This window comes from Thamnophis elegans, chromosome 8 (assembly GCF_009769535.1).
Source record: "Thamnophis elegans isolate rThaEle1 chromosome 8, rThaEle1.pri, whole genome shotgun sequence".
Taxonomy (NCBI): domain Eukaryota; kingdom Metazoa; phylum Chordata; class Lepidosauria; order Squamata; family Colubridae; genus Thamnophis; species Thamnophis elegans.
The window spans coordinates 40,019,622-40,045,004 of NC_045548.1; the positions used below are offsets into that span (position 1 = coordinate 40,019,622).

Consider the following 25,383-nt stretch of genomic DNA (forward strand, 5'->3'; position numbering starts at 1 on the left):
AAGCATAGCAAAGTAAAGACTGATTATTTAGGCGCGAAAGCGAATGATATATAGAATAACCAATTCCCCACCCCTTGGCATTGCAGTTACAGCCCAATCATAATTCTCCCAAGTGTCAGTTGTGAGATAACTTCGAAAGGCATCACCAAGATAGAATGTCAGTGCCGTTAGCCTTGGTGGGAAACCTCCTCCGCATGCGCAGTAAGACAGGCAGCATAACTTCAGAATCTTCCTCCAGCACAATTAGTAAATCCCTCCCAAATACCATGCCCCCCCCTCCCCGTTTCAATGGCAGCCGAAGCAGCAGCAAAGCAGAGGCTGACATTTAGTGTGACATCTCCAAATTAGAATAACTGAAAAAGCTATAGAAACCAAATAAATATATTTATTTGGCAATTTATTCCATGTGCTTCATATAGAAAGGTAATGGTAGGATTTGATGGGCCAAGCAGAATCTCAGGTATGGATATTGCATAAACCTGGAGGTTAATGACTAGATATTTGCACATGCCCTGTGCTATCATTATGTCATAATGCATTATACATATTGTAAAAGTATGTACTGGAAACTAGAAAATGTTTATAGAACACAACTTGAGGAATCTAGATGGTAGTGTAATCCTTGGTTTACTTACAGCATAACTTCTGTTTGGTGGCTTCATGCTGATTACAGAAACAGTGGTACAGAGGCCAATTCTTCAAGCCATGCCCAAGATGTAGCCTTGGGAAAAGGGGTCAACATTATTTAGTGCTGCACAACAAAAGTCAACATCAACAAAATATTGTGGGAGAAGAACACATGAATATTTCATCCAACCAAATAAATAATCTCCCCACTATATAAAGACTATCAGAAAGAAGATCAAAGTAATAGAAAGGCCACACCTAAACATTTACTAAAGGGCAAGTTACACATATTCCTTTTTCAACATTGTGTAACCTATGTTGGTTTTCACACCCACTAACTGTTGGGCAGTGTTGGGTAAGTGATCACAGGCAACTAGTTAGATTGACCTGAGCAGACCAACATGCCTGTGTAGATACCAACCATAGCCATTTTCAACTTCTGAAGATCATAGTCACAGTTGCCATAGAAATGTCAGGACATTTCTTGTCTAGACCACAGTCACTAAACTCTGAAATTCAACACTGTTTCTTTTCTGTAACCTAAACTCCATACATTACTCATTGCTGTAATAAGGCTATAAACTCTAAATCAGTGAAGATATTGCCTTATTCACTATACGTTGCTACAGGAGTTTAACATGCTCTGGAGCTCTCAAGTTTTGGTTTGGTCCCTGCAGAATTTATTGTTTATTCCTATGCTAGAATTAGTTGGATCTTGTTGCTGTTTTCCTTCTGGAGCTGTGTGATTGGTTTGATACACATTGGACCCACCTGAAACTTTCTGCAGGTGTTTCATTAGCCATCTCCTTTTCTTCTCATTTGCCCTTTTGCCCCAACAGAGGAACAAGGGTTAATGGAACTGTGTTATACCTGGGAAATTGTCATAAGAGCAGACAGAACCACTTTTCATATCACTAGGGCCAATGTGTTCTAAGCTGTTCTCTTTATAAGGTAGATGTGAAACTTCAAACCTTCCAAGGAAAGCCTTGCAAGTTTGATGATAAACCATGTTTTGAGATTGCCTATGACCACTTATGACAGATTATCATACAAAGAGCCGAGGTGGCGCAGTGGTTAGAGTGCAGTACTGCAGCCACTTCAGCTGACTGTTAGCTGCAGTTCATCGGTTCAAATCTCACCAGCTCAAGGTTGACTCAGCCTTCCATCCTTCCGAGGTGGGTGAAATGAGGACCCAGACTGTGGGGGCGATATGCTGACTCTGTAAACTGCTTAGAGAGGGCTGAAAGCCCTATGAAGCGGTATATAAGTCTAACTGCTATTGCTATTACTATTATACGACTATGAATATGGCTAAGCTGTAGATCGTACCTAAGGAACTTTAGAATTTTCTGCAAATGTATTTTTCTCTTTTTTTTCCTCTATCTGTCATATCATTCTAAAGGGAAATCCAGTTTTGTAATGGGTAGGAATCATCGAAATGTGACTAGAATAAACCATAGATCTATGACTTATAACATATTACACTTCAGGAGGGGGCATATTCAAACTTTTAATGAGGCCTTAAAGTCACCTGCATAAATGGCAGCATTCTAATCAATACCCTATCCAGTCACTGAATATGTTGGGAAAACACTCAAAAGGAACTCAGTGCACATTAAGGTATTCTCCATCCAACTTTGCAATAGTATTCAATGTGTTTATCCATTACAGATTTCTATCTTGACTCTGTTGCCATTTTTATGCTTCCTGCTAGATTATTCAACTTGGCTGCTGTGCAAAGGAATCTGTACAGCTTCCGAGTTTCACTTAGTAGCAATTTGCCAATTTGAACAATGACATATGGAGGAGAAAGAGGAAATGCTCAAATCAATCTGCCTCTGCTGAACCAAGTGGAATGTCAGTCTCAGCAGAATACAAAACCAGGAGACACCTGAGGCTGATTAAACACAGGCACCATGAGAACAGTTAGAGAAGACTTAATTCTCATTTCTTAAGTTGCTTATTTTTCAGTAAAAGATGAATGTTAGTTGGCATTGGCAAAAGGATGGTTAATTCTAGGTCATGATTTATTTCAATTGAGTTTGTTCACACTCCACCCTCTGAGGGAGGAGAACATAACATTTAAATTGTTCATTTAAAAAGTTGTTATATCAGAGTAAAAGTGATTTTCCAAGCAAGCTGTTTGCAAGAGGTAATGATTCTGGTAGCCAGGTGAAATTAATCTTCCTTTATTGAATGAAAAGGACTGGAGGGGGCTTTCTATTTTTCTATTTTTAATCAATAATGTTCTGATTGTTAATACGCTTGGAACTTCTCCATTAATGTTTTGATACTGAATTGATAGTAATAATTTTATTGCAGAAATGTTGGCTGATAAAAGGTTTTTAATATATAACTTGCATGTTTGTTTTGAAGGAAATTCTGTTGAATTGCCCATTTTCAACAATACTTCTAAGTAACTTAGGGCATCAGATGAAGTGCTGTAGAATCATTTTGCAGAAAACTGAATATTATTCCAGTATTTTATGACCTTTGTGGGGAAGGTTGTTGAGAAGGTGGTGGCCTTTCAGCTCCAGCGGTCCTTGGAGGAAGCCAGTTATCTTGATCCATTCCAGTCAGGCTTCAGGCCTGGCTACAGCACAGAAACCGCTTTGGTCGCATTGACCGATGATCTCTGGAGAGCCAGGGATGGAGGCCACGCCTCCATCCTGGTGCTCCTTGACCTCTCTGCGGCTTTCGATACCATCGACCATGGTATCCTTCTGCGACGACTGCGGGAGGTGGGGGTGGGAGGCACTGTTTTACGGTGGTTCTCCTCTTACCTCTCGGACAGGTCGCAGTCGGTGTTAGTCGGAGGGCAGAGATCGACCCCCAGGCCCCCAACATATGGGGTGCTGCAGAGTTCGGTCCTGTCCCCCCTTCTTTTTAATATCTACATGAAACCGCTGGGCGAGATCATTCGATGGCACGGGATAAAATACCACCAGTATGCGGACGATACACAGTTGTATCTGTCCGCCCCGTGCCAACTCAATGAAGCGATGGACGTGATGAGCCAGGGCCTTGAAGCTGTTAGAGACTGGATGGGGGTTAACAAGCTTGTACTCAATCCAGATAAAACCGAGTGGCTGTTGTGCTTCCCTCCCACTAATTGGCCAAGTGTTCCATCTCTCAGGCTGGGGGGTCAAATAATACGCCCCTCAGATAGGGTCCGCAACTTGGGAGTCCTCCTGGATCCACAGCTGACCTTTGAACACCATTTGTCAGCTGTGACCAGGGGAGCATTTGCCCAGGTTCGCCTGGTGCACCAGTTGCGTCCCTACCTGAACCGGGAGCTCTCACAACAGTCACTCATGCCCTTGTGACCTCTAGGCTGGAATACTGCAATGTGCTCTACATGGGGCTGCCCTTGAAGAGTATTCGGCGACTTCAGCTGGTCCAGAATGCAGCCACGCGAGCGATCGTGGGTGCACCTCGTTTCACCCACGTAACACCTATCCTCTGCGAGCTGCACTGGCTGCCTGTTGATCTCCGGGTGCACTTCAAGGTGCTAGTTGTCACCTACAAAGCCCTTCATGGTATTGGATCTGGGTACTTGAGAGACCGCCTACTGCCAATTACCTCCACTAGGCCAATAAGATCCCATAGATTAGGCCTCCTCCGAATTCCATCAGCCGGCCAATGTCAGCTGGCAACTACCCGGAGGAGAGCCTTCTGGAACGAACTCCCCGTGGAGATACGTACCCTCACCACCCTCCAGACCTTCCGCATAGCCCTTAAGTCCTGGCTGTCCCGACAGGCCTGGGGCTAAAGATTTCAACCCCACTCGAATAGTATGACTGTTGTGCTTTTTTAATGATGCATTGTTTTTATGTTTGTAACTTGTTTGTCCTCCCTCCCCCTGAATTGTGAGCCGCCCTGAGTCCCCTCAGGGAAAAGGGCGGCATACAAATAAAGTATCTAAATATCTAAATATCTAAACTTTTCTGAAGATTCTCCTCAAATACCTGGAAATCTGAAATATTACGGCTATTTTCCTTCCATTTACGGGCAAAGCCAGGAAGAGAGACTGATAGTGATACCAGTTGTCAGAGTACATGGAATATCCTATTGCTTCTATATGACTTCTGCTAGTTCTTTGAGCAGCTTAGCTTCCAAAAACTCATCCCTGATATTTACTCATCCCTGATATTTTCTCTGTAAAAGAACTGCAAGAGGAAATTTTTGGTGATAATTGTCTTGAAGTTAATTTGCAAAATTTTAGATTAATGTTTTCAAATAGAACTAGTATCCTTGTTCTCTTCATCCCAATCAGCCTGCAGATGAAACATCTGTAGCCTTGGAGATGCCAATCAATACTGACCAGGTGTTAGCAGAGGGAAAAGGAAAGTGGGGTTCTTGCAAAGAATCTGCACTTGATTTTGTCAGCCTCTGTTTTGCTGCTTGCTTTTTCAGCTGCCATTGAAACGGGGAGGGAGGGCATGGTATTTGGGTGAGGGAAGTAATCCGTACAGGAGGACTGTTAATTGGGAGTTGTTCTCTCCCTTCGTTTGCGCATGTGGAAGGAGGGGAATTTCCCACCAAGGCCAACTGTCCAGCACACCAACCTGATGATGATTTTTGAAGAGGTCTCCACCTGACAGTTGTGGAGATATATGATTGGACTATGGACTGGGGTACCAAGGGGAGGGGAATGAAGCATGTATTGATATCTAATGCATTCACGCTCTTTTGCTCAGATCCAGCTTTGCTTAGCTTCTCATTATTTATAATCAGTAAAAGTACACTTAATTCTGCAAAATGGAGTTGAGTGGTTTCTTTCTTGGTTATTAAGTGAAGGAGTGTGACAGATTTCTTTTTCATAATAATAAAGGGCATTGAAGTTGAAGGAAAAGAATGGATATCAGCAGAGGAAGAAAAGGTGTCCAGAATTGTCCTGTGTGCACAATATCCAACAAGTTGTTTCTAAAATCAAGAATCCTTCCTAAATAGACATCTTTGGCTGGTCATTTAAACCTTTTCTTTCTTGGTTGATTAAAAAAAAGGCCTCTTAATAATCCCAGTAATGTTTGATTAAAAGGATCAATAATCAGATTGATTGTACTAAGCCTTGGTTTTTTTAACCATCCCTCAGCACAACCTTCTCCAAAGGCTATTTAAAAGTGTCATTATCTTGTATACAATGCCAGCTGATATTCTGCTGGTTCTCCCAGAGCTCATAATAAAGCCTGCTTGTATGTTCATTTTTCATTTCCAGGAAGAAATACTTTATTTGTGAATGGATTTCAATTTATATACTGATTTGAAGTCTGACTTCAAACATGTCTGAGGAAAATATATATTATACCTTAGGAAATGAATTTACCATCTGGTCAACTTGCATTTTGGAAGGATGGTCAGGGTTTATTGTATATCCCTTAACTTTGATAGTAATTCTGATAATTTTATATTATCCCATTTTATCTATGTTGTCTCTCATGTATCTATACAATACAATAATGTTTGTATGGAAAATGCTTGGCAATCTGCCAGATGATATTGAAAGCAAAAAATGGGACAAGCCAAAGAAATATTTGGCACTGGCAGCTAAGTGGCATGGAAAAATACTGCACAGTAAGTATATCTTAATTCATTCTTTAGGCAGGGATGAGGAATTTATTATCACTCTTGGCATCATTCTTCTGGTCAACCATAATCAGCAGTCATGTCCATGTTGGGATCATTATATTCCTAAAAATAACTAGAAAAATGTATATTTTTCATGTCCAATGGTACAAAATATCAAAAATCAAATATGAATGTTCCCAAGAGGAGAAAAGGGTAACAGAATGGATCTCAAATCTTGGGAAACAATAGTACACACCATTGTCCTCCCCTGTGGGATAAGGACCAAGCCCAGTTTATCTGACAAATGGCTATCCAATATCTTCTTAAAAACTTCCAGTGTTGAAGCATTCACAACTTCTGGAGACAAGCTGTTCCACTGATTAATTGTTCTAAATGTCAGAAAATTTCTCCTCAGTTCTAAGTTGCTTTTCTCTGTGAATAGTTTCCACCCATTGCTTCTTGTTCTACCCTCAGATGCCTTAGAGAATAGTTTGACTCCCTCTTCTTTGTGGCAACCCCTGAGATATTGGAACACTGCTATCATGTCTTCCCTTCATTTCATTAAACTAGACATAACCAGTTCCTGCAACCATTCTTCATATTGGAACAAGAGCCAAGGTGGCGCAGTGGTTAAATGCAGCACTGCAGGCTACTGCTAGATCAGCAGGTCAGCGGTTCAAATCTCACCGGCTCAGGGTTGACTCAGCCTTCCATCCTTCCGAGGTGGGTAAAATGAGGACCCAGATTGTTGGGGGCAATATGCTGACTCTCTGTAAACCGCTTAGAGAGGCCTGAAAGGCCTATGAAGCGGTATATAAGTCTACTGCTATTGGAACACTGCTATCATGTCTTCCCTAATCCTTCTTTTCATTAAATTAGACATACCCAGTTCCTGCAACCGTTCTTCATATCTTTTAGTCTCCAGTTCCTAATCATCTTTGTTGCCCTTCTCTTCACTCTTTCTAGAGTCTCCACATCTTTTCTACATCATGGTGACCAAAACTAAATTCAGTATTCCAAGTGTGGCGTTACTAAGGCATTATAAACTGGTATTAACACTTCACGTGATCTTGATTCTATCCCTCTGTTTATGTAGCCTAGAACTGTGTTGACTTTTTTGGCAGCTGCTCCACACTGCTGGCTGATACTTAAATGGTTACCCACTAGGACTTGAAGATCCCTCTCACGGTTACTACTATTGAGCAAGGTCCCACCTATAATGTACCTGTGCATTTCATTTTTCTTGCCTAAATGTAGAACCTTACTCTTTTCACCATTGAATTTCATTTTATTAGATAGTGCCCAATGTTCAGGTTTGTCAAGATCCTTCTGTATCTTAAGCCTATCTTCCAGAGTATTGACTATTCCTGCCAGCTTGGTGTCATCTGCAAATTTGATGAGTTCCCCATTTATTCCCTCATCCAAATCATTGATGAAGATGTTGAAGAGTATTGGGCCTAAAACAGAGCCTTGGGGTACGCCACTGCATACTTCCCTCCATGTAGATGCAGTTCCATTGAGGACTACACGTTAAGTGCGGTTGGTCAGCCAGTTACGAATCCATCTGGTGGTGATGCTGTCCAACCCACATTCTTCTACTTTATCTAGTAGTAGGTTATGGTCTACCTTATCAAATGCCTTACTGAAATCCAAGTAAACTATATCGACGGCACTACTCTGGTCCACTAATTTTGTCACTTTGTCAAAGAATGCAATAAGATTAGTCTGGCATAATCTGTTTTTGACAAACCCATGTTGGCTATTACTTTGTTTGCTTCTAGGTGTTCACTAATTCATTGCTTGATTATCTTTTCCAGAATCTTTCCTGGTTTTGAGGTCAGGCTGAAAGGTCTAGAGTTTCCTGGATCTGTTTTTTCCCCTTTTTTGAAGATGGGAACCACATCAGCTCTTTTCCAGTCCTCTGGCAGTTCCCCAGTGCTCCAGGATCTCTGAAAGATATAGTTCAGTGGTTCTGACATCTCTTCTGCCAGTTCCTTCAGAACCCTGGGGTGTAATCCATTCGGTCCTGGTGATTTGAATTCGTCTAGGGTAGACACTAGGTGCTCACTTACCATTATCTTCCCTATTTCAACTTGTGTTTCTAATCTGATTTTTGTGGTGCTGTTTTAGTTAGGTTGTACTGTTTTATCCCTTTGTGTAAAGACAGATGCAAAAAATGAGTTAAATATTCTGCTCTCTCCTTGTTGCTTGTCACCTTCTTGCCACTTTCTCCCAGCAATGGACCAAATGTTTCCTTAACCTTTTTCTTGTTTTTAATATGTTGGAAGAAGCTTTTTTTTTGTTATTTCTTACTTTTGTGGCAAGCCTTTCCTCATTGTGAGCGTTCGCTTCCCTTACTTCATTTTTACAGGCTTGGGCTATTTGTTGATATTCTGCCTTAGTCTGAATGTTATCAGAAACCTGTGTCCTCCCCCTGTCCCATTACTCTGAGGAGGCTCAGGGTCCTTCCCAGCAATCCAGTTAAAATTTTATTTTGTCACTTAATGATCAAAACTAGGACAGTTAGGATTACTGTCATTGAGAAAAGTGGTGACATGGTGTTTGCTTAACAATTGCTTCACTCAACAACTCAAATTTTGGGTACAATTCTGATTGTATGTGAAGGATGACCTGTTAAGTCCAAAGGTTTCAGTCAGTTCAGTAACTGTTTAAAAGCTGATGCCTTTACATTTTATACTAACCCATTATTTACCATGGTTTTGGCATGGCATAATATGGACATCAAACATTTTATATGTCTGGAGGAGCCAACGTCCCCACGGTACAGATGTGCGGTCTCGATGCTCTGAGACTGCAGCCAGTACTTTTGTCACTGGGGGGTTCAGTCGGACCTAAACTGTCCCGAAGAGACAGTGGACAGGAAGAATATGTCTTGCTGATTTCGGGGATATCGCAAAATCCCTGAAAAAGCAAGAAAAAGTCTTCAAGCTAGTGACAAAAGACAGCTTAGGCTGATGAAGTGGGGATGGATAGCTATGGAATGGAAGGGAACAGAAAGAGAAAGTGTGATCATCTGGGGAAATCTTTCTGTTTTGGGAAAAAAACTGCCCCCAAGAATCTCTTTTTTATGCTAAACTAAACCCTTAACCAGAAGATCTCAGCGGCGAAATTGATCTTCATTGTTTTGTTTTGATCAGTATCCTTTTCTTCTTGTAACTATTGAAATGCTTCTTGCAACTTTCTCTCTCTCCCCCCCACCCCTCTGCTTAAAGTGAACCGATTGGGTTTTCTTCTTTCAGCTTCTTCCTTCCTTATTTTTCAACTCAAGGATTAACATCTCCCTCTCTATTTTAACAAAAATTGTCTACTATTTGCTATTAAACTCCATTTAAGAACTTTGTCCCTCCTAAATCTGAGTCAACACAAGAAAGTGAAAAAAAAATACTAATTTTGCTGCTCAGAAGCTTAATATCTTCGTGCTTCAAAGCTCTGTAACTAAAAGTGATAATAGTCAAGGCTAAAATTGTTTAGCACAGCTGTCTCTTGAGAGCCTTATCGGTACTGGGAGAAGGAAAAAAAATGGAACCTCGCTCTTGTGAAGATTAAAGCTACAGCGGCAGTAATTTACAATTTGGAACATGGAGCAATTTACAGAAGAGGAAACTTTAACTTTGCAAAAGATTTGGGAAGCAATTCAAGAGTTTTTGGTAACTTGGAGAATTGACAAGAACATAGAGTTTATATCAGAAAAAAATGAGTGAGGTGAAATTCCAAAAACTGAACAGAAAAAGGAACACAAAAATAAGAAAACTAATGATTTGATTTCTGAACTGAAAGTGGTTGAAAGCAAAAAAATGGGAGTTTGGAAGGGAGAATTCGATGGCCTGGAGCTTTACCCCAAATTTCAAGGCAGAAAAGAAGAAAAAGGAGAAAAAATGATGGTTTTAAAGGAAAAAATCTTATCAGAAACAGGATTGGCAACCAAAGATAAATCAATGAAGTAGCAAAAGGGCACCAAGATTACCTGAGAGATCCAATAGACAGCGTTCCCTGTAAGGTGCGCGCGTGAGCAGCCGCGCAGGTAACAAAAAAACACCGCGCACAAGTTTCAAAGTGCAGTGCAGTGTTTTTTAAGGCCTTTAAATGTGACTGAAAATATCCCCCTTCCCTCCCTTTTGAACTCTGATTTCTGATTGGTGAAATCAAGGAAGACTCTGCCCGGAGATCGATGACGCTGCAGAAGGGAGACTTTCCATTGGTCCTCTGGGGCTTCATCAGTTTATTTATTTATTTATTTATTTATTTATTAGACTTATATACCGCTTCATAGGGCTTTCAGCCCTCTCTAAGCGGTTTACAATTTTTTTAGCAAATTGAGTCAGCAACTTGCCCCCACAGTCCGGGTCCTCATTTCACCCACCTCGGAAGGATGGAAGGCTGAGTCGACCTTAAGCCGGTGAGATTTGAACCGCTGAACTGCAGATCACAGTCAGCTAAAGTGGCCTGCAGTACTGCACCCTAACCACTGTGCCACCTCGGCTCATCAGTTCCTGGGAAAACGGGATTCGTTGGTTGTAGCCTGCGTTTCTCTGCACATCCGGGGTTTCTCAGGCATTGCCTCATCTGAAGCCCCGTTCTGGGCTCAGCATTTTTTCTGCGATCCCTTCGCTTTGGGGAGAGAGGGAAGCAGCGTGGAGTTGGACTGCCTGAGCCAAAGGGGTCCACGGGATCTTGAGACTTGATTTTTGAGCAGTACCAATCCTTTCCACTCTTTCCTTTTCCTTTCTGTCCTTCTTCTAACTTCTGTTCTTTTTCCTTTCCTTTCTCTTTGCCTTTCCTTCTTTTCCTTTTCTTTCTCCTTTCCTTTTCTTTTTCCTTTCCTTTCTCCTTTCCTTCTTTTCTTTTTCCTTTCCTTCTTTTCCATTTCCTTTCTTTTTTCCTTTCCTTTCTCTTTTCCTTTCCTTTCTTCTTTCCCATTTCCTTTCCTTTTTCCTTTCCTTCTTTTCTATTTCCTTTCTCTTTTTCTTTCCTTTCTCCTTTCCTTTTTCCTTTCCTTCTTTTCCATTTCCTTTTTTCCCTTTCCTTTCTCTTTTCCTTTCCTTTCTTCTTTCCCATTTCCTTTCCTTTTTCCTTTCCTTCTTTTCTATTTCCTTTCTCTTTTCCTTTCCTTTCTTCTTTCCTTTCCTTTTTCCTTTCCTTCTTTCCCATTTCCTTTCCTTTTTCTTTTCCTTCTTTTCTATTTCCTTTCTCTTTTCCTTTCCTTTCTCCTTTCCTTTCTCCTTTCCTTTCCTTTTTCCTTTCCTTCTTTCCCATTTCCTTTCCTTTTTCCTTTCCTTCTTTTCTATTTCCTTTCCTTTTTCCTTTCCTATTTTCTTTCCTTTCCCTCCTCCTCCCCTCCCTCCCTTCCTGGGGGTCTGAAGGAGAGGGAGGGGCTCCTTTTCCTCCTTGCTCCCCTCACAACATCTGCTCTGATGGCAATTATGGCTAAAAAAAATTCAGGTGCTCAGGCATGAAAATGTGCTGCTCGAACACTATACTTTTCCGCACACACTGAAAAAAATTAGAGGGAACATTGCCAATAGACAATAAGGTGCGGAGAGATGTCCATAAAAACTTTACAGAGGAAATAAATAGAAAATTAACTCCACAAATGGCAAAAGAAATAAGACTACATGTCTTCTGGAAGGACATAGGTTGATATATGAAAATCGATAATAAAAAATAATAATAATAATAGCTAAGTTTGATGATTAGTAAGTAGGAATTTAGTAACTCTTTAGATTCTTGCTTAAATAAATAGTTGATAATGGTAACAAGATATATTTCTTTCTTTTTTTAATAAATGTTTTTTAATTTTAATTTAAAACAGGTACAGCATCTTTCTTTACATCTGTAGAAAATGTATCAATCAATTACAGATAAGTTTTGGTACATCTCCTCCAGAGTCAACCAACATAACTCATATTAACTCAAGCATTATTATTATTATTTAACTGTAATTATTATTTAGAAATATTAATAAAAGTAATAATCTTGAACAATACCTGCCCACACCGGTGGGAAAAGAAAAAATAAAAAAAAAAAGGGCAAATAAAAAATAAAAATTAAAATAAAAAATAAAAAATAAAAATAATACAAAAAAAGACAAAAACGACAAGAGACAAGGCAGGAAAACAAAACAAAACACAGGTGTCTATTATTAAAAAAAAAGAAGTATATCAACTGGTTGCTAAGAAAGGTAAGAAAAAAGCAATTTTTCTATACAATCATATTTTCTTCTGGAAGAGACCCTTGTGAAACAATATTGAAGCCATTTCATTGTTCCACTATTAACAGGTTATGAGGTTTCTGGAGTAGAAAATCTACCAAAAGAACCAGCAATCTTTGTTTTTTACCATGGAGCCTTTCCAAAGGACATCTATTTTTTTGTCCATAAGATGTATAGACTTACTGGGAAATTTTGGTGTTGTGTGATCCATCATACTCTTTTTTGTCTACCAGGTAAAAATACTATATGTTTAGTTTTAATTATCATCAAAAGACATTGATATGGAAAGTCCAATTTTTTTTCTTTAAACTCTTAGCTGAATTATCATGGTGGGAAAAAAACATGTTTTCTTTTACAAGCAAGAACTGAATGATTTCTTAGGTCTGCTTTTGCAGGACTAACTCTGTACTGTGACCTCCAACACACTGTTCATCCTACAAGAGAAAAGAGTGTAGACATTCTGAAACAAGGGAACCACCTGATAGTTGCACCAGGAGGACTCCAAGAGCAGAACTATGGAAATAATCATTACAAACTAATATGGGGGAAACGGAAAGGATTTGCTCATACAGCCATCAATGCAAAAGTGGTGAGCCATTTGTCATTTTCCTAGTCCTGCTCTTAATTGAAAAATGTATTTGTAAATGCTATGCTTCCATTTCATATCAATCATTTATACCTATTGGCAAATGAACAGAAAAGGGAATGCAACCACAAATCAGATTTGACAGACCAGGAAATGGCGAATCTGTCCTTTCTTATGCTCCAAAAAATTGGTTTCTTTACTACTACTACTATTATCCATATATTTCTCTTTCATTTAAAATTTATGGATTTTTTTATTGGCAACGTTTTACATTAGTATTATGTTTTCCTGTTCTAATTGCAATATTATTTTTTCTTCTTTTTCTTTTTGTTATTCACATGCTAGCTACATCCCTAGTTCATCTACACACTCAATTTTCACTGATACTATTGATAATTGTCACTGTAAGGGCCTAATTTGTTGAGGAATACTTATCTTCTCTGGGATTTTCTTTCTTTTCTGTTTCGTTTTTCAAAAATAGGTTGTGTTCTCTGCTGATATTCCTTTTTAAGTTTATATCATGTTGTATGAAATAATATTTCATGCAGGCTTTATGGGAATATCAAATATTTAATAATATTTTTAAAAAATATATTAATTTCTTCTTGCAGTCCTGAATTATTCTTTTTATGTATCAACCTTTCATTTAATTCCCATCAAAAGAATAAGATTTTCTCTATGTTACATTCCTAGAATTAAATGTGAGAGAAAGTGCCAGTTGGAAATTTGATCCATGATAATCCCTGTCCTATAAGAGACAGTGAAACCCAGCATTTGCCAAAAGATGCTGAGTCCAATTAGATGCATGAGAATTCAGGATTGAAGAAAATTGAAGGACAGTCAAGCATTCCAGAAGATGAGTTCAAACTACATTTAGTAAGATAGAGCAAAGGTTGCAGTGTTTTAAAATCTCAGAAGAAAATATCTGAAAGGAAGTCAAAAGATGCAATGTCCTTAGATTGTGTCAGCACTCCTCCATTGAATAATTAGGAAAGAAAACCACGAGACTCCATTGATAAAAATCAAGTGTACTTTTACTAATTATAAATGATCAGAAGCTTAGCAAAGCGAAGACTGATTATTTAGGCGCAAAAGCAAATGATATAGAGAATAACCCATTCCCCACCCCTTGGCATCCCAGTTACAGTCCAATCATAATTCTCCCAAGTGTCAGGTGTGAGATAACTTCGAAAGGCATCACCAAGATGGAATGTTGGTGCTGTTGGCCTTGGCGGGAAACCACCTCCACATGCGCAGTAAGACAGGCAGCAGAACTCCAGAATCTTCCTCCAGCACAAGTAGTAAATCCCTCCCAAATACCATGCCCCCCCTCCCCGTTTCAATGGCAGCCGAAGCAGCAGCAAAGCAGAGGCTGACATCCAGCCCTCCTCTGGAAAAAGGCGGTTAGGCCTGGAAAATGACAAAACACAAACAAACAGACGAGCAAAAAAAAACAGAAAAAGAAAAAAAGGGGAGGAGAGAAAGTCAGGAAGGAGAGTCAACTAGGGTTTGTCAGGATAAGCAGAATAGAACTGGCAGAGCAGCTGGGGAGCCCAGAGATGGGACTTGTCCACCCACTCGGCATGAGACGGAGGAAAATGCTTCCAAGCCACCAGGTACTGAAGTCGATTCCGCCTTCGCCGAGAGTCCAATATTTCCCGGACCTCAAAATGCTGTTCACCATCAATCAATAGGGGGGCAGGTGGCGGATACACTGGCGGACGTAAAGATGAAAAACGACCAGGTTTGATGAGATTAATGTGGAAAACAGGATATACACGGTGGAGGTGCTTGGGTAACTGTAAGCGAACCGCAACAGGATTGATGACCTTGATTATGGGAAACGGGCCCACATACTTAGGCCCCAACTTCTTTGATTTCTGCGTAGTTTGAATGAACTTTGTGGATAGATAAACTTGGTCACCCACCTTGTACTGATAAGGTTGAGCACGTTTCTTATCAGCCAGCTTCTTATGCGCGCGATGCGCAGCATCCAAAGTACAAAGTGCCAAAGGCCAAATATGCCGCAACCACTCACTCCACTCGGAGATGGATGAAACCTGTGGCTGCTCAAGAGGAACTTCGGGAATAGGAACAAAGTCCTGGCCAAATACAACTCGAAAAGGGGTGAATTCAGTGCTGCTATGTACAGAATTATTATAAGCCACTTCCGCGTGCGGCAACAAGTCCACCCAATCATCTTGCTGGTAATTGATGAAACAACATAAATATTGTTCTAGAACAGAATTAGTCCTCTCGCAAGCCCCATTAGTCTGAGGGTGGTGGGCGGAGCTTAGACCCTGGGCGGAGCTTAGACCCTGGGCGGAGCCAATGCACTTAAGAAATTCTTTCCAGAAGACGGAAGTGAATTGCACGCCTCTATCAGAAATGATGTGATCAGGCACACCATGCAAACGGTAAATGTGAGAAATGAAAAGTTTAGCGAGTGCCTTTGCAGAAGGAATCTTAGGGCAAGATATAAAATGAACTTGCTTGGAAAACAAGTCAGTAACCACCCATATGACATTGTGCCCCTGGCTCTCAGGAAGTTCGACAATGAAGTCCATAGAAATCCCCTTCCAGGGGGCGACAAGGCGAGCTACAGTCTGGAGCAAACCCTTCGGTTTCCCCGGCGGGCGTTTAGTGGCCACACAAACAGGACAGCTGGCGACGTAAAGTTCAATGTCTTTCTTTAAAGAGGGCCACCAAAACTGCCGTTTCACCAAATGCAGCGTCTTCACAAATCCAAAGTGCCCCGCCAACTAGGAATCATGAGTGCGTTGAGATCGGAAAGAAAATCTTGAGACACCTTTGAGCATGCCTGTTGCCTAGTAACAACAGGAGCAGCGAGACTGGACGTGGGAACCACAGGCTGGATAACGCTGAGCTTAGAGCAGTTGTATTGAGGGAGTCTGGACAAAGCATCAGCCATGAAATTCTTCCCTCCCGGGATGTACTTAAGTGTGAAATTAAAACGATTGAAATGCTGAGCCCAGCACATCTGCTTAGGGGAGAGCTGCGTGGGAGTCCTCAAAGCCTCAAAGTTCTTATGGTCAGTCCACACCTCAAACGGGTGCTTAGCGCCCTCCAGGAAGTGGCGCCATGTGGCCAAAGCCCAATGTACAGCAAATGCTTCTTTCTCCCAGATCGCCCAACATCTCTCCATATCTGTGAATTTACAGGAGGTGTAGGCACAAGGTTGTAAATTACCTTAGTCGTTAGTCTGAAGCAAGACGGCCCCCACCGCCATGTCGCTGGCATCAGCTTGAATGACAAAAGGCTTGTCCATCTCCGGATGCTTCAGAACTGGCTCCTCGGCAAAAAGTCGTTTCAACTTTTCAAAAGGAGCTTGACATTCCATGGTCCAATTCAACGGCTTGCCAGGTTTAGGTTTAGGCCCACCTTTGGACTTCAACAAATTAGTGATGGGAAGTGCAATTTTGGCAAAAGAAGGGATGAACTGACGATAAAAATTGGCAAAACCCAAAAATTTCTGTAATTGTCTACGTGTACGGGGCGCCTCCCACTCATTGACCGCCTTGACCTTAGCGGGATCCATCTCAACACCAGCGGGGGAGATACGATACCCAAGGTAGTCTATCTTCTCCTGATGAAATTCACATTTGGATAACTTGGCATATAGTTCCGAAGCTCGGAGTTTCTTCAGGACAGTACGGACCAACTTGACGTGTTCGTCATATGTTTGTGTGTAAATAAGGATATCATCTAAATATACGATAACGCCTTTGTAAAGGTGGTTATGCAAAATGTCATTAATCAATTGCATGAAAACTGCAGGTGCCCCCTGCAGGCCAAAGGGCATTACACGGAACTGGAAGCAACCCAGGGGGCAGTTGAAAGCAGTCTTCCACTCATCCCCCTCCTTTATGTGGACCCTGTAGTATGCCTCCCTTAAGTCCAGTTTAGTAAAAATGCGGCCTTTTCCTAGTTGGGCCAGCATGTCCTTCATCAGAGGCAAAGGGTAGAGATTATGAGAAGAGATTGAATTAAGGTTCTTAAAGTTAACACACAAACGAAGAGAGCCATCTTTTTTCTCCCTGAATAGTACAGGGGCTGCTACCTTGGGCCTGGCTGGTTCAATGAAACCCCTTTGCAAGTTCTTGTCAATAAACTTCCTCATTTCCCCCATTTCTCTGGGCGACATAGAATATATTTGGGGTTTTGGAAGCGGCACTCCAGGCAAAATTTCAATGGAGCAATCGGTGGGTCTGTGGGGTGGAAGTTTATCTGAAGATTTTTCACTAAAAAACCCTTTAGGTCCCAATACTCTTTCGGAATCTTTTCTTCCCCCTCAATTTTCTCCTGGCCCCTGACGGCCAATGCGGGGCTGGAGCCTGCAGGCTCAGGGGCGTCGGCATCCCTGTCTGGGGCTGTGCTGGTCTGAATACACACCCACCCCTCCCTCCAATTAATGCGAGGGTTCCATTTACGAAGCCAGGGGAGTCCCAAAATAAGGGGTCTGTCCATCCCAGGTGCCACAATAAAAGAGATCAATTCTACATTGGTGCCCATTTTCATCTCTAGAGGTTCAGTGTAGAAATGGGCTGCCCCCCCCCCGCAATGGATCCATCGATTTGGCAAAAAACAATAGGGGTTTTCAAAGTCCTCAATTTCAAGCCCAGTTTCTCAACCATTGCAGGATTAATCATACATCTAGAACAGCCCGAATCGAGGAGGGCGGAAAGCCGTTCTGTCTCCCCAGCAGGTGGCACCCTTAACTCAATTGGGATCAACAGAGGGCCTTTATTTGAGCTCACCCAACATGGCAAGGCGTCGTCATCAGAGTCATCAGAGGAGCTGGTGGTTACATCCGCTTCCTCCTCCACCTCCTGCCGGAAACGCTGGGGGGTATTTTCAGCAACGAAGGCAGCCTCCTTCTTCCTACCTGGGGCCTTGCTAGTCTTCCCTTCCCTCTTGGTAGGGGGTGGGGCGGTTGGAGGAAGTTTAATGCGGCATTCCATGGCTTGATGGCCTCCTTTCCCACACCGGAAGCCCGTGAAAGGCTTGGCCTTGCCAGCGGAGCTTCCCTTCCCTTCACCCCTGATGCGGAATGGGGCCCTTTGAGCTGGGGGGGGGCAATTTCTCTGCTTTTTCCTCTTTCACACATTGAAGTCTAATCAAGTCTAGCTCAACATCTGCTGCATTTTCATACCAAGCCGCAACTCGCTTGGGAAGGTGTCTGTTAACGCATTGTTGGTAAATGTCCTCATTTAATCCCAATGCAAACTGATCCAGGAGCGCCTCTTCAGATCAACCCCTCATATACGATGAAAGCTGTTGAAACTCCTGAACATATTCAGCCACTGGTCTATCTCCCTGCTTTAGGGCCATAAATTTCACCTTCCCTCGTTTCTCAATCAGCGGATCATCAAATCTCCTCTTTAGTGCAGTCATAAAGACATCAAAATTCCTCAGGAGGGGGGAGTTACATTGGTGTAAGCTGACCATCCAATAGGCTGCTTTATTATTATTATTATTATTTATTTGTCTTGTATGCCGCCCACTCCCAAAGGACTCCGGGTGGCTCACAATAGACAAGGGAAAGGGGAAACTAGACAAAGGCAACATTTTAAAAACAAAAGAGCAACATTCACAATTTCCGTGGAGCTGGATATTTCACAGCGCCCCCGGCCTGCTGGAGCAGCCAGGACTTGGTGGCTTTGCAGAAGGCCTTCCAAAGAAAGTAAAACCATTTGCACTTTCATCTCATCTGTTTCTAAATAGGGCCCATAAATTTCCATATAATTCCAAATCTGAATAACAAACAGACCCAGGTCCCTGGCATTACCGTTATATTTTACTGGTAAGGGAGGGACTTTTGCCATTCTGTGTCTTCTGGGGGGGGCCCCTACTCTGGCAGCAGCCCTGGCTGGGGGGGAGGCTGTTTCTGGGTTTGTTTGCTCCCATCCCCCCTCGGCCTCTTCACCCTCCCTAAATTTATGGGTTCCACCACAAAACCGCGCTCGACTAAACTGCGCCTGACTAAACCGCGTTGCTGACGTTATCAACAGGGCGACAACAGCGCAGAGACAGAAGCACGCTGTAAACCCTAAACCTAAAATTAACCCCTAAACCTAAACCTAACCCCCCCTAAACCTAATCCTAAACCTAACCCTTAACCTAACCCTTAATTGTTGTTGTTGTTGTTGATTTTATTTATATGCCGCCCTTTTCCCCCGAAGGGGACTCAGGGCGGCTCACAACTCAACCAGTGAAGGGGGATACAAATAAGAATTTAAAATGACATTTAAAAAAATGCATGATTAAAACACAACAGTCATACCAATTCGAGACGGGGGCAACAGCTCTTTAGCCCCAGGCCTGTTGGAACAGCCAGGTTTTAAGGGCTTTGCGGAAGGCCTGGAGGGTGGTGAGGGTTCAAATCTCCACGGGGATTTAGTTCCAGAGGGTCGGAGCAGCCACAGAGAAGGCTCTCCTCTGGGTAGTCGCCAGTCGACACTGGCCGGCGGATGGAATTCAGAGGGGGCCTAATCTGTGGGATCTAATCGGTCTAGTGGAGGTAATTGGCAGCAGGCGGTCTCTCAAGTACCCAGGTCCAATACCATGAAGGGCTTTATAAGTGACGACTAGCGCCGTGAAGCATATCCGGAGACCAATAGGCAGCCAATGCAGCTCGCGGATGATAGGTGTTACGTGGGTGAACCAAGGCGCACCCACGATCGCTCGCGCGGCTGCATTCTGGACAAGCTGAAGTCGCCGAATGCTCTTCAAGGGCTGCCCCATGTAGAGCACGTTGCAGTAGTCCAGTCTAGAGGTCACAAGGGCACGAGTGACTGTTGTGAGAGCCTCCCGGTTCAGGTAGGGACGCAACTAGTACACCAGGCGAACCTGTGCAAATGCCCCCCTGGTCACAGCCGACAAGTGGTGTTCAAAAGTCAGCTGTGGGTCCAGGAGGACTCCCAAATTATGAACCCTGTCTGAGGGGCGTACTGTTTGACCCCCCCAGCCTGAGAGATGGAACACTTAGCCAATTAGTAGGAGGGAAGCACACCAGCCACTCAGTCTTATCTGGGTTGAGTACAAGCTTGTTAACCCCCATCCAGTCCCTAACAGCCTCGAGGCCCTGGCACATCACGTCAACCACTTCACTGAGTTGGCACGGGGCGGACAGATACAGCTGTGTATCGTCCGCATACTGATGGTATTTTATCCCGTGCCGTCAAATGATCTTACCCAGCGGCTTCATGTAGATATTAAACAGGAGGGGGGACAGGACTGATCCCTGTGGCACCCCATAATTCAGGGGCCTAGGGGTCGACCTCTGCCCTCCGACCAACACCGACTGCGACCTGTCCGAGAGGTAAGAGGAGAACCACCGTAGGACAGTGCCTCCCACCCCCACCTCCCGCAGTCGTCGCAGAAGGATACCATGGTCAATGGTATCGAAAGCCACTGAGAGGTCAAGGAGCACTAGGACGGAGGCATAACCTCCATCCCTGGCTCTCCAGAGGTCATCGATCAATGCGACCAAAGCGGTTTCCATGCTGTAGCCCGGTCTAAATCCTGACTGGAAGGGATCTAGATAATCAGTTTCCTCCAAGGACCGCCGGAGCTGAAAGGCTACCACCTACTCAACAACCTTCCCCACAAAGGGGAGGTTGGAGACTGGACGGTAATTGTTTAAAACGGCTGGATCCAGAGATGGCTTCTTCAGAAGGGGTCTCACCACCGCCGCCTTTAGAGCGGGGGGAAGGAACCCCTCCTGAAGGGAGGCGGTAACAACCGCCTGGATCCAGCCCCGTGTCACCTCCCTGCTATTAGCAACCAGCCAGGAGGGGCATGGGTCCAGTACATATGTGGAGGCACTTGCAGCTCCCATGGCCTTGTCCACGTCCTCAGGGGTAACAGCCTGAAAATCAATCCAGTGATGTCCTGCCAGATTCTCCCCTGGTGCCTCAGCTGGTTCTGCGCAATTGGAGTCCAGGTCCGTCTGAAGCTGAGCAACTTTATCCGCGAGGAATTGGACATAATCCTCAGCTCTGCCTTGCAAAGGATCACTCGTATCCCTCCTATTTAGGAGGGAACGGGTTATCCTGAACAAGGCGGCTGGGCGCGACTCAGCGGAAGCAATCAGAGAGGCAATGTGTGTTCTTTTAGTCGTCCTAATTGCCCGGAGGTAAGCTCTGATGCTGGATGTTAAAAGCGCTCAGTCTGACTCGGACTTACTGGATCTCCATCGTTGCTCTAGGCGTCTCTTTCGGCGCTTCATCTCCCGGAGTTCCTCAGTAAACCAAGGGGCCCTCCTGGATCCACTGCCTCGGATCGGCCATAAAGGCGCAATCCGGTTAAGAGCCTCTGTCGCTGCTGAGTTCCAGGCAGCAACCAGAGTCTCCGCCGGACTGCGGACGAGGGTATCAGGAATAACTCCAAGCTCCGTCTGAAAGCCCAAAGGGTCCATAAGTCGCCTGGGGTGGAACCACCTAATCGGTTCCTCCTCCCTACAGTGGAGGTTTGGTCTTAATCTAACCCTAACCCTAAACCTAACCCTAAAGCTAACCCTAACCCTAACTCTTACCTTAAGTTGAATCGGCTTGCTTTCAAAGCGCTATTTAAAGCGCCCTTCTTTCTCCGCGCTGGCTGTTGTCACCCTGTTGATGACGTCAGCGATGCGGTTTAATCGGGCGTGGTTTAGTCGAGCGCGGTTTTGATGGGTCACAAATTTATGTATGGAGTACCTTTGTTCAAATTCTTCCGTTTGCTCTCTTTCCATCTCTCTCTCTCGGGACCTCAGTTCGGTCATAACCTCTTCCCAGTCCACTGGTTTTTTCTTTTGTCTCCTTCTGGTAACTCCTGCATCCAAATTCTCAAAATCCTCTTTTTGACCCACTCCCAAAGTCCATCGGGGCTGAACCGCAGGCTCTTCTACCCTTAGGCCAGCTAGCCTTTCAGGTAAAGATGGTTCTGCAGTTTCTCTTCCAGTCTCCTCATCATCGCTCGCTTGCAATGACATTTTCTCCTTTCCTTCTTGTGAGTACACCCCCCACGGTAGGTTGAAAACTCCTGGTGGGGTGTGAGTGAGTCTTAGCTTACTGTCAGCACTCCTCCATTGAATAATTAGGAAAGAAAACCACGAGACTCCATTGATAGAAATCAAGTGTACTTTTACTAATTATAAATGATCAGAAGCGTAGCAAAGTGAAGACTGATTATTTAGGCGCAAAAGCGAATGATATATAGAATAACCCATTCCCCACCCCTTGGCATCCCAGTTACAGTCCAGTCATAATTCTCCCAAGTGTCAGTTGTGAGATAACTTTGAAAGGCATCACCAAGATGGAATGTCGGTTCCTTTGGCCTTGGCGGGAAACCTCCTCCGCATGCGCAGTAAGACAGGCAGCATAACTCCAGAATCTTCCTCCAGCACAAGTAGTAAATCCCCTCCCAAATACCATGCCACCCCTTCCCGTTTCAATGGCAGCCGAAGCAGCAGCAAAGCAGAGGCTGACAGATTGTCAATATTGATTTTTCAAAGTGATCTTTTAATATATTCAGTTTATGTCCCAACAATAAATTTTATTTCTTTCATGTACAGGGACTAAAATAGTCTCATTATTTCTTTCTTTTCCTTTATCTAGCCAATCGTCCCTATGTTTACACAAAATATTAGAGAAGCATATGTATCATATGGAAATATACGTAAGTAAAACTTTATGTATTCTCAGGAATATTATTACTTTTGAGGCTAGAAATGTATGCATCCGCTTCTTTGCCTACCATGTTTAATTTAAAGATACTGTAGCTCAATCATCAGACCTTTGCTGTAAAATCTGATTCAGTACATTTCCCAAAGGTGACATGATGTCATGGGATTTTATGGACCCAAGGCTGACCCAGAAATTATGGAAACTCAGCAAAGTTAACCATATAGCTTAAATGCATTGGTGCTTATTACAGGAAGCCTACCTGTCTGTCCATCCATCATCTTGCCTTCTATCAGCCTTGTGAGATCTATGTTTTTCATAATTCTAATTTTCTAAGCCTTTTAAAATATAAATTGAACTTTGCAAATTGTAGCTCTCAAACATGGGAACTTCCCCCCCCCCCTTCAACTGAAAAACCTTTACTTTACTAAGTTCCAATACGGCTACTAAAAATTGCTAATATTCAAATATAGGATTTTAGAAAGACTAATACATAACTCACAGACTGCTGCTAATATGCGTTTCTAAAATTTTCTAAATCTTGTACCCAGGACCAATGAGATGGTTATATGAGCGAATTCCATGGTTTACCTTTCCATTATGTGGATTGTTTCCAGTTAAACTTATAATCCATATTGGAAAACCAATTCCATATGATCCAAATATATCTGCTGAAAAATTAGCTGAAAAAGTAAGTATTATAAGGGAATAATATATATTCAAATTTACACTTTGTTCATGAAATTATAACTTTATAGTAACAGTTATTAGAATATAATACTTATTAGAATATACTACTTAGATATGCAGAATTATAGTTCAGTGCTTGGTACCTAACTGTCAGTGTAAGACTTATCCATTCATCCATCCATCACTGTTTAAACATCACTTATTCAAACTATTCAACAAGGCTAGCTGCTTGCTTAAATGAAAACATTCATCAAATTACTATCATATTAATGCCCTAAGAATTGCAGCAAACAGCTAAAGTTCTCTGCAATGGTAGCTTCACATAGAATAAATGAAAACATTTTGAGAAATGACAAAGGCAGGAGTCAGTGTCTGAAGGCGCAGTCCAAGAATAGGTATAGCTTTCAGATCTGTTGAGGACTGTTTAGGGCACAGCTTCAATCTCCTATTAGAGCAAATGTTGTAGTTCACAAATATCCCATTGCATACCAACTTCTTTTGGAAAGACTGCAACCATGTCGAGATCAGTAGGCAGAATTTTCATGTAATCAGATGATTTCAGTATAATAAAGCATCTGACTTTCTGGGATTCAACTCTTAACTCCTTCAAGTCCTTCACAAATCCAAGCAGCAGTCAAGACTGCCATGTATCTCCTGTTTAATTTGTAATGCTGATAAATATCATCACATTAATGATATGAGGCTCCAGATTGTTGAAGACAAAGTGATTCAACTCAGTCACATTTATAGTATTTTATAGTCCTTAGAGCACCTTTCTATATGTCCTGCTTCTTTATTTTTCTGATCAATAGAATGGAGCAATCTTTCCTTAGAGGAAAAATGGGCTCGACATAGAATGCAAGAGGGAAGCTCAGCTGCGAAATTTAAACATTCACATAGCCTATAAAGCCATCATCAATTTCCTTTGGGATATGCATGCTCTGAAAAACCAATTATTGTGGCATCTAAACTGAGATTCACATATTCAAGTAAATGTTTTAACCAGATAATTGTGGTTTACTCAACAAGCCACAGTTAGGAGCAAATTAAATGAAAGGCATCCGTAGAAATAGAGAAAAAAATCTTTGCTATAAATTGGAATTTTACATATATACTATGTTTAAATAAGTTCTATAGAATAGTCTATATCTTTTAGTTCTGAAATGTTCTCTCTATAATTTCTGAAACATAAATCTAATTATGTCACTTTTTTTCTTTCTTTTCCGCATCTCACCCATGCCATTCCATCTCTCCAACAGACTCAAAGGGCAATAGAGGCTTTACGGGACAAACACCAGGAAATCCCAGGAAACATATTGCGTGCTCTTAAGGCAACATTTTGAGACACATAACAAAGAAAAACAGTGATATAACAACAATCATATTATATTATATTATATTATATTATATTATATTATATTATATATATATATATATATATATATATATATATATATATATATATATATATATATATATACATACATACATACACACACACACACACACACACACACACATACATACGTACTGTGTGTTTATGTGTGTATATATATATGTGTGTGTGTGTGTTTTGTGTGTGTGTGTGTGTGTGTGTGTGTGTGCGTGTTTAGATAACATATGTGAATGTGTAGTTTTTGGTTCCCCAATGAACCTTTGTTAAAATAAATAAAAATGAAAGATTGAGATGGGGAAGAATATATGTTTATTTCAATGTGTTTAAATCCCCAACATCAGAATAAATTTCATTTGAAAATACCAAGGCGTTACATGATTATCATTCCATCCTTTTATGAATTATGTTTGAATAATCCTGGTGACATCACACTTGTGTCAGAAGGACTGAAGTGCGTCTGGATTGAAAAGATTAGTTGAAGAGATCACTGTTGCCCAGAGGACACCCAGTTGGGGGTTCCTTCATGTTCCTGGTCTCAATGGTCCAAAGTTCAGACTTAGCCAAAACAGTTTCACTCTGGAACTGTGAAACAGAATCTCAACGT

The 25,383-nt window shown here is 42.2% G+C and overlaps 1 protein-coding gene across 1 annotated transcript; it reads left to right on the plus strand.

The window, feature by feature from the left end:
• The first annotated feature begins 5,895 nt into the window (after positions 1-5,895).
• Positions 5,896-24,743, plus strand: LOC116512603 (transmembrane protein 68-like). Its single transcript, XM_032223181.1, has 6 exons — positions 5,896-6,201; positions 12,493-12,657; positions 12,820-13,013; positions 22,628-22,688; positions 23,245-23,384; positions 24,643-24,743. The coding sequence occupies exons 1-6, from the start codon at positions 5,910-5,912 to the stop codon at positions 24,724-24,726; spliced, it is 936 nt and encodes a 311-aa protein (XP_032079072.1). The 5' UTR covers positions 5,896-5,909; the 3' UTR covers positions 24,727-24,743.
• Positions 24,744-25,383: the final 640 nt, after the last annotated feature.

What these genes read in the sequence shown, in the direction of transcription:
- LOC116512603 (XM_032223181.1), top strand. Translation starts at nt 5,910, where the DNA reads ATGTCTGAGGAAAATATATATTATACCTTAGGAAATGAATTTACCATC. An exon ending in CAGCCATCAATGCAAAAGTG is followed by an intron (nt 13,014 to 22,627) that starts GTGAGCCATTTG and finishes TCCTTTATCTAG; the next exon opens with CCAATCGTCCCTATGTTTAC. An exon ending in CTGAAAAATTAGCTGAAAAA is followed by an intron (nt 23,385 to 24,642) that starts GTAAGTATTATA and finishes TCTCTCCAACAG; the next exon opens with ACTCAAAGGGCAATAGAGGC.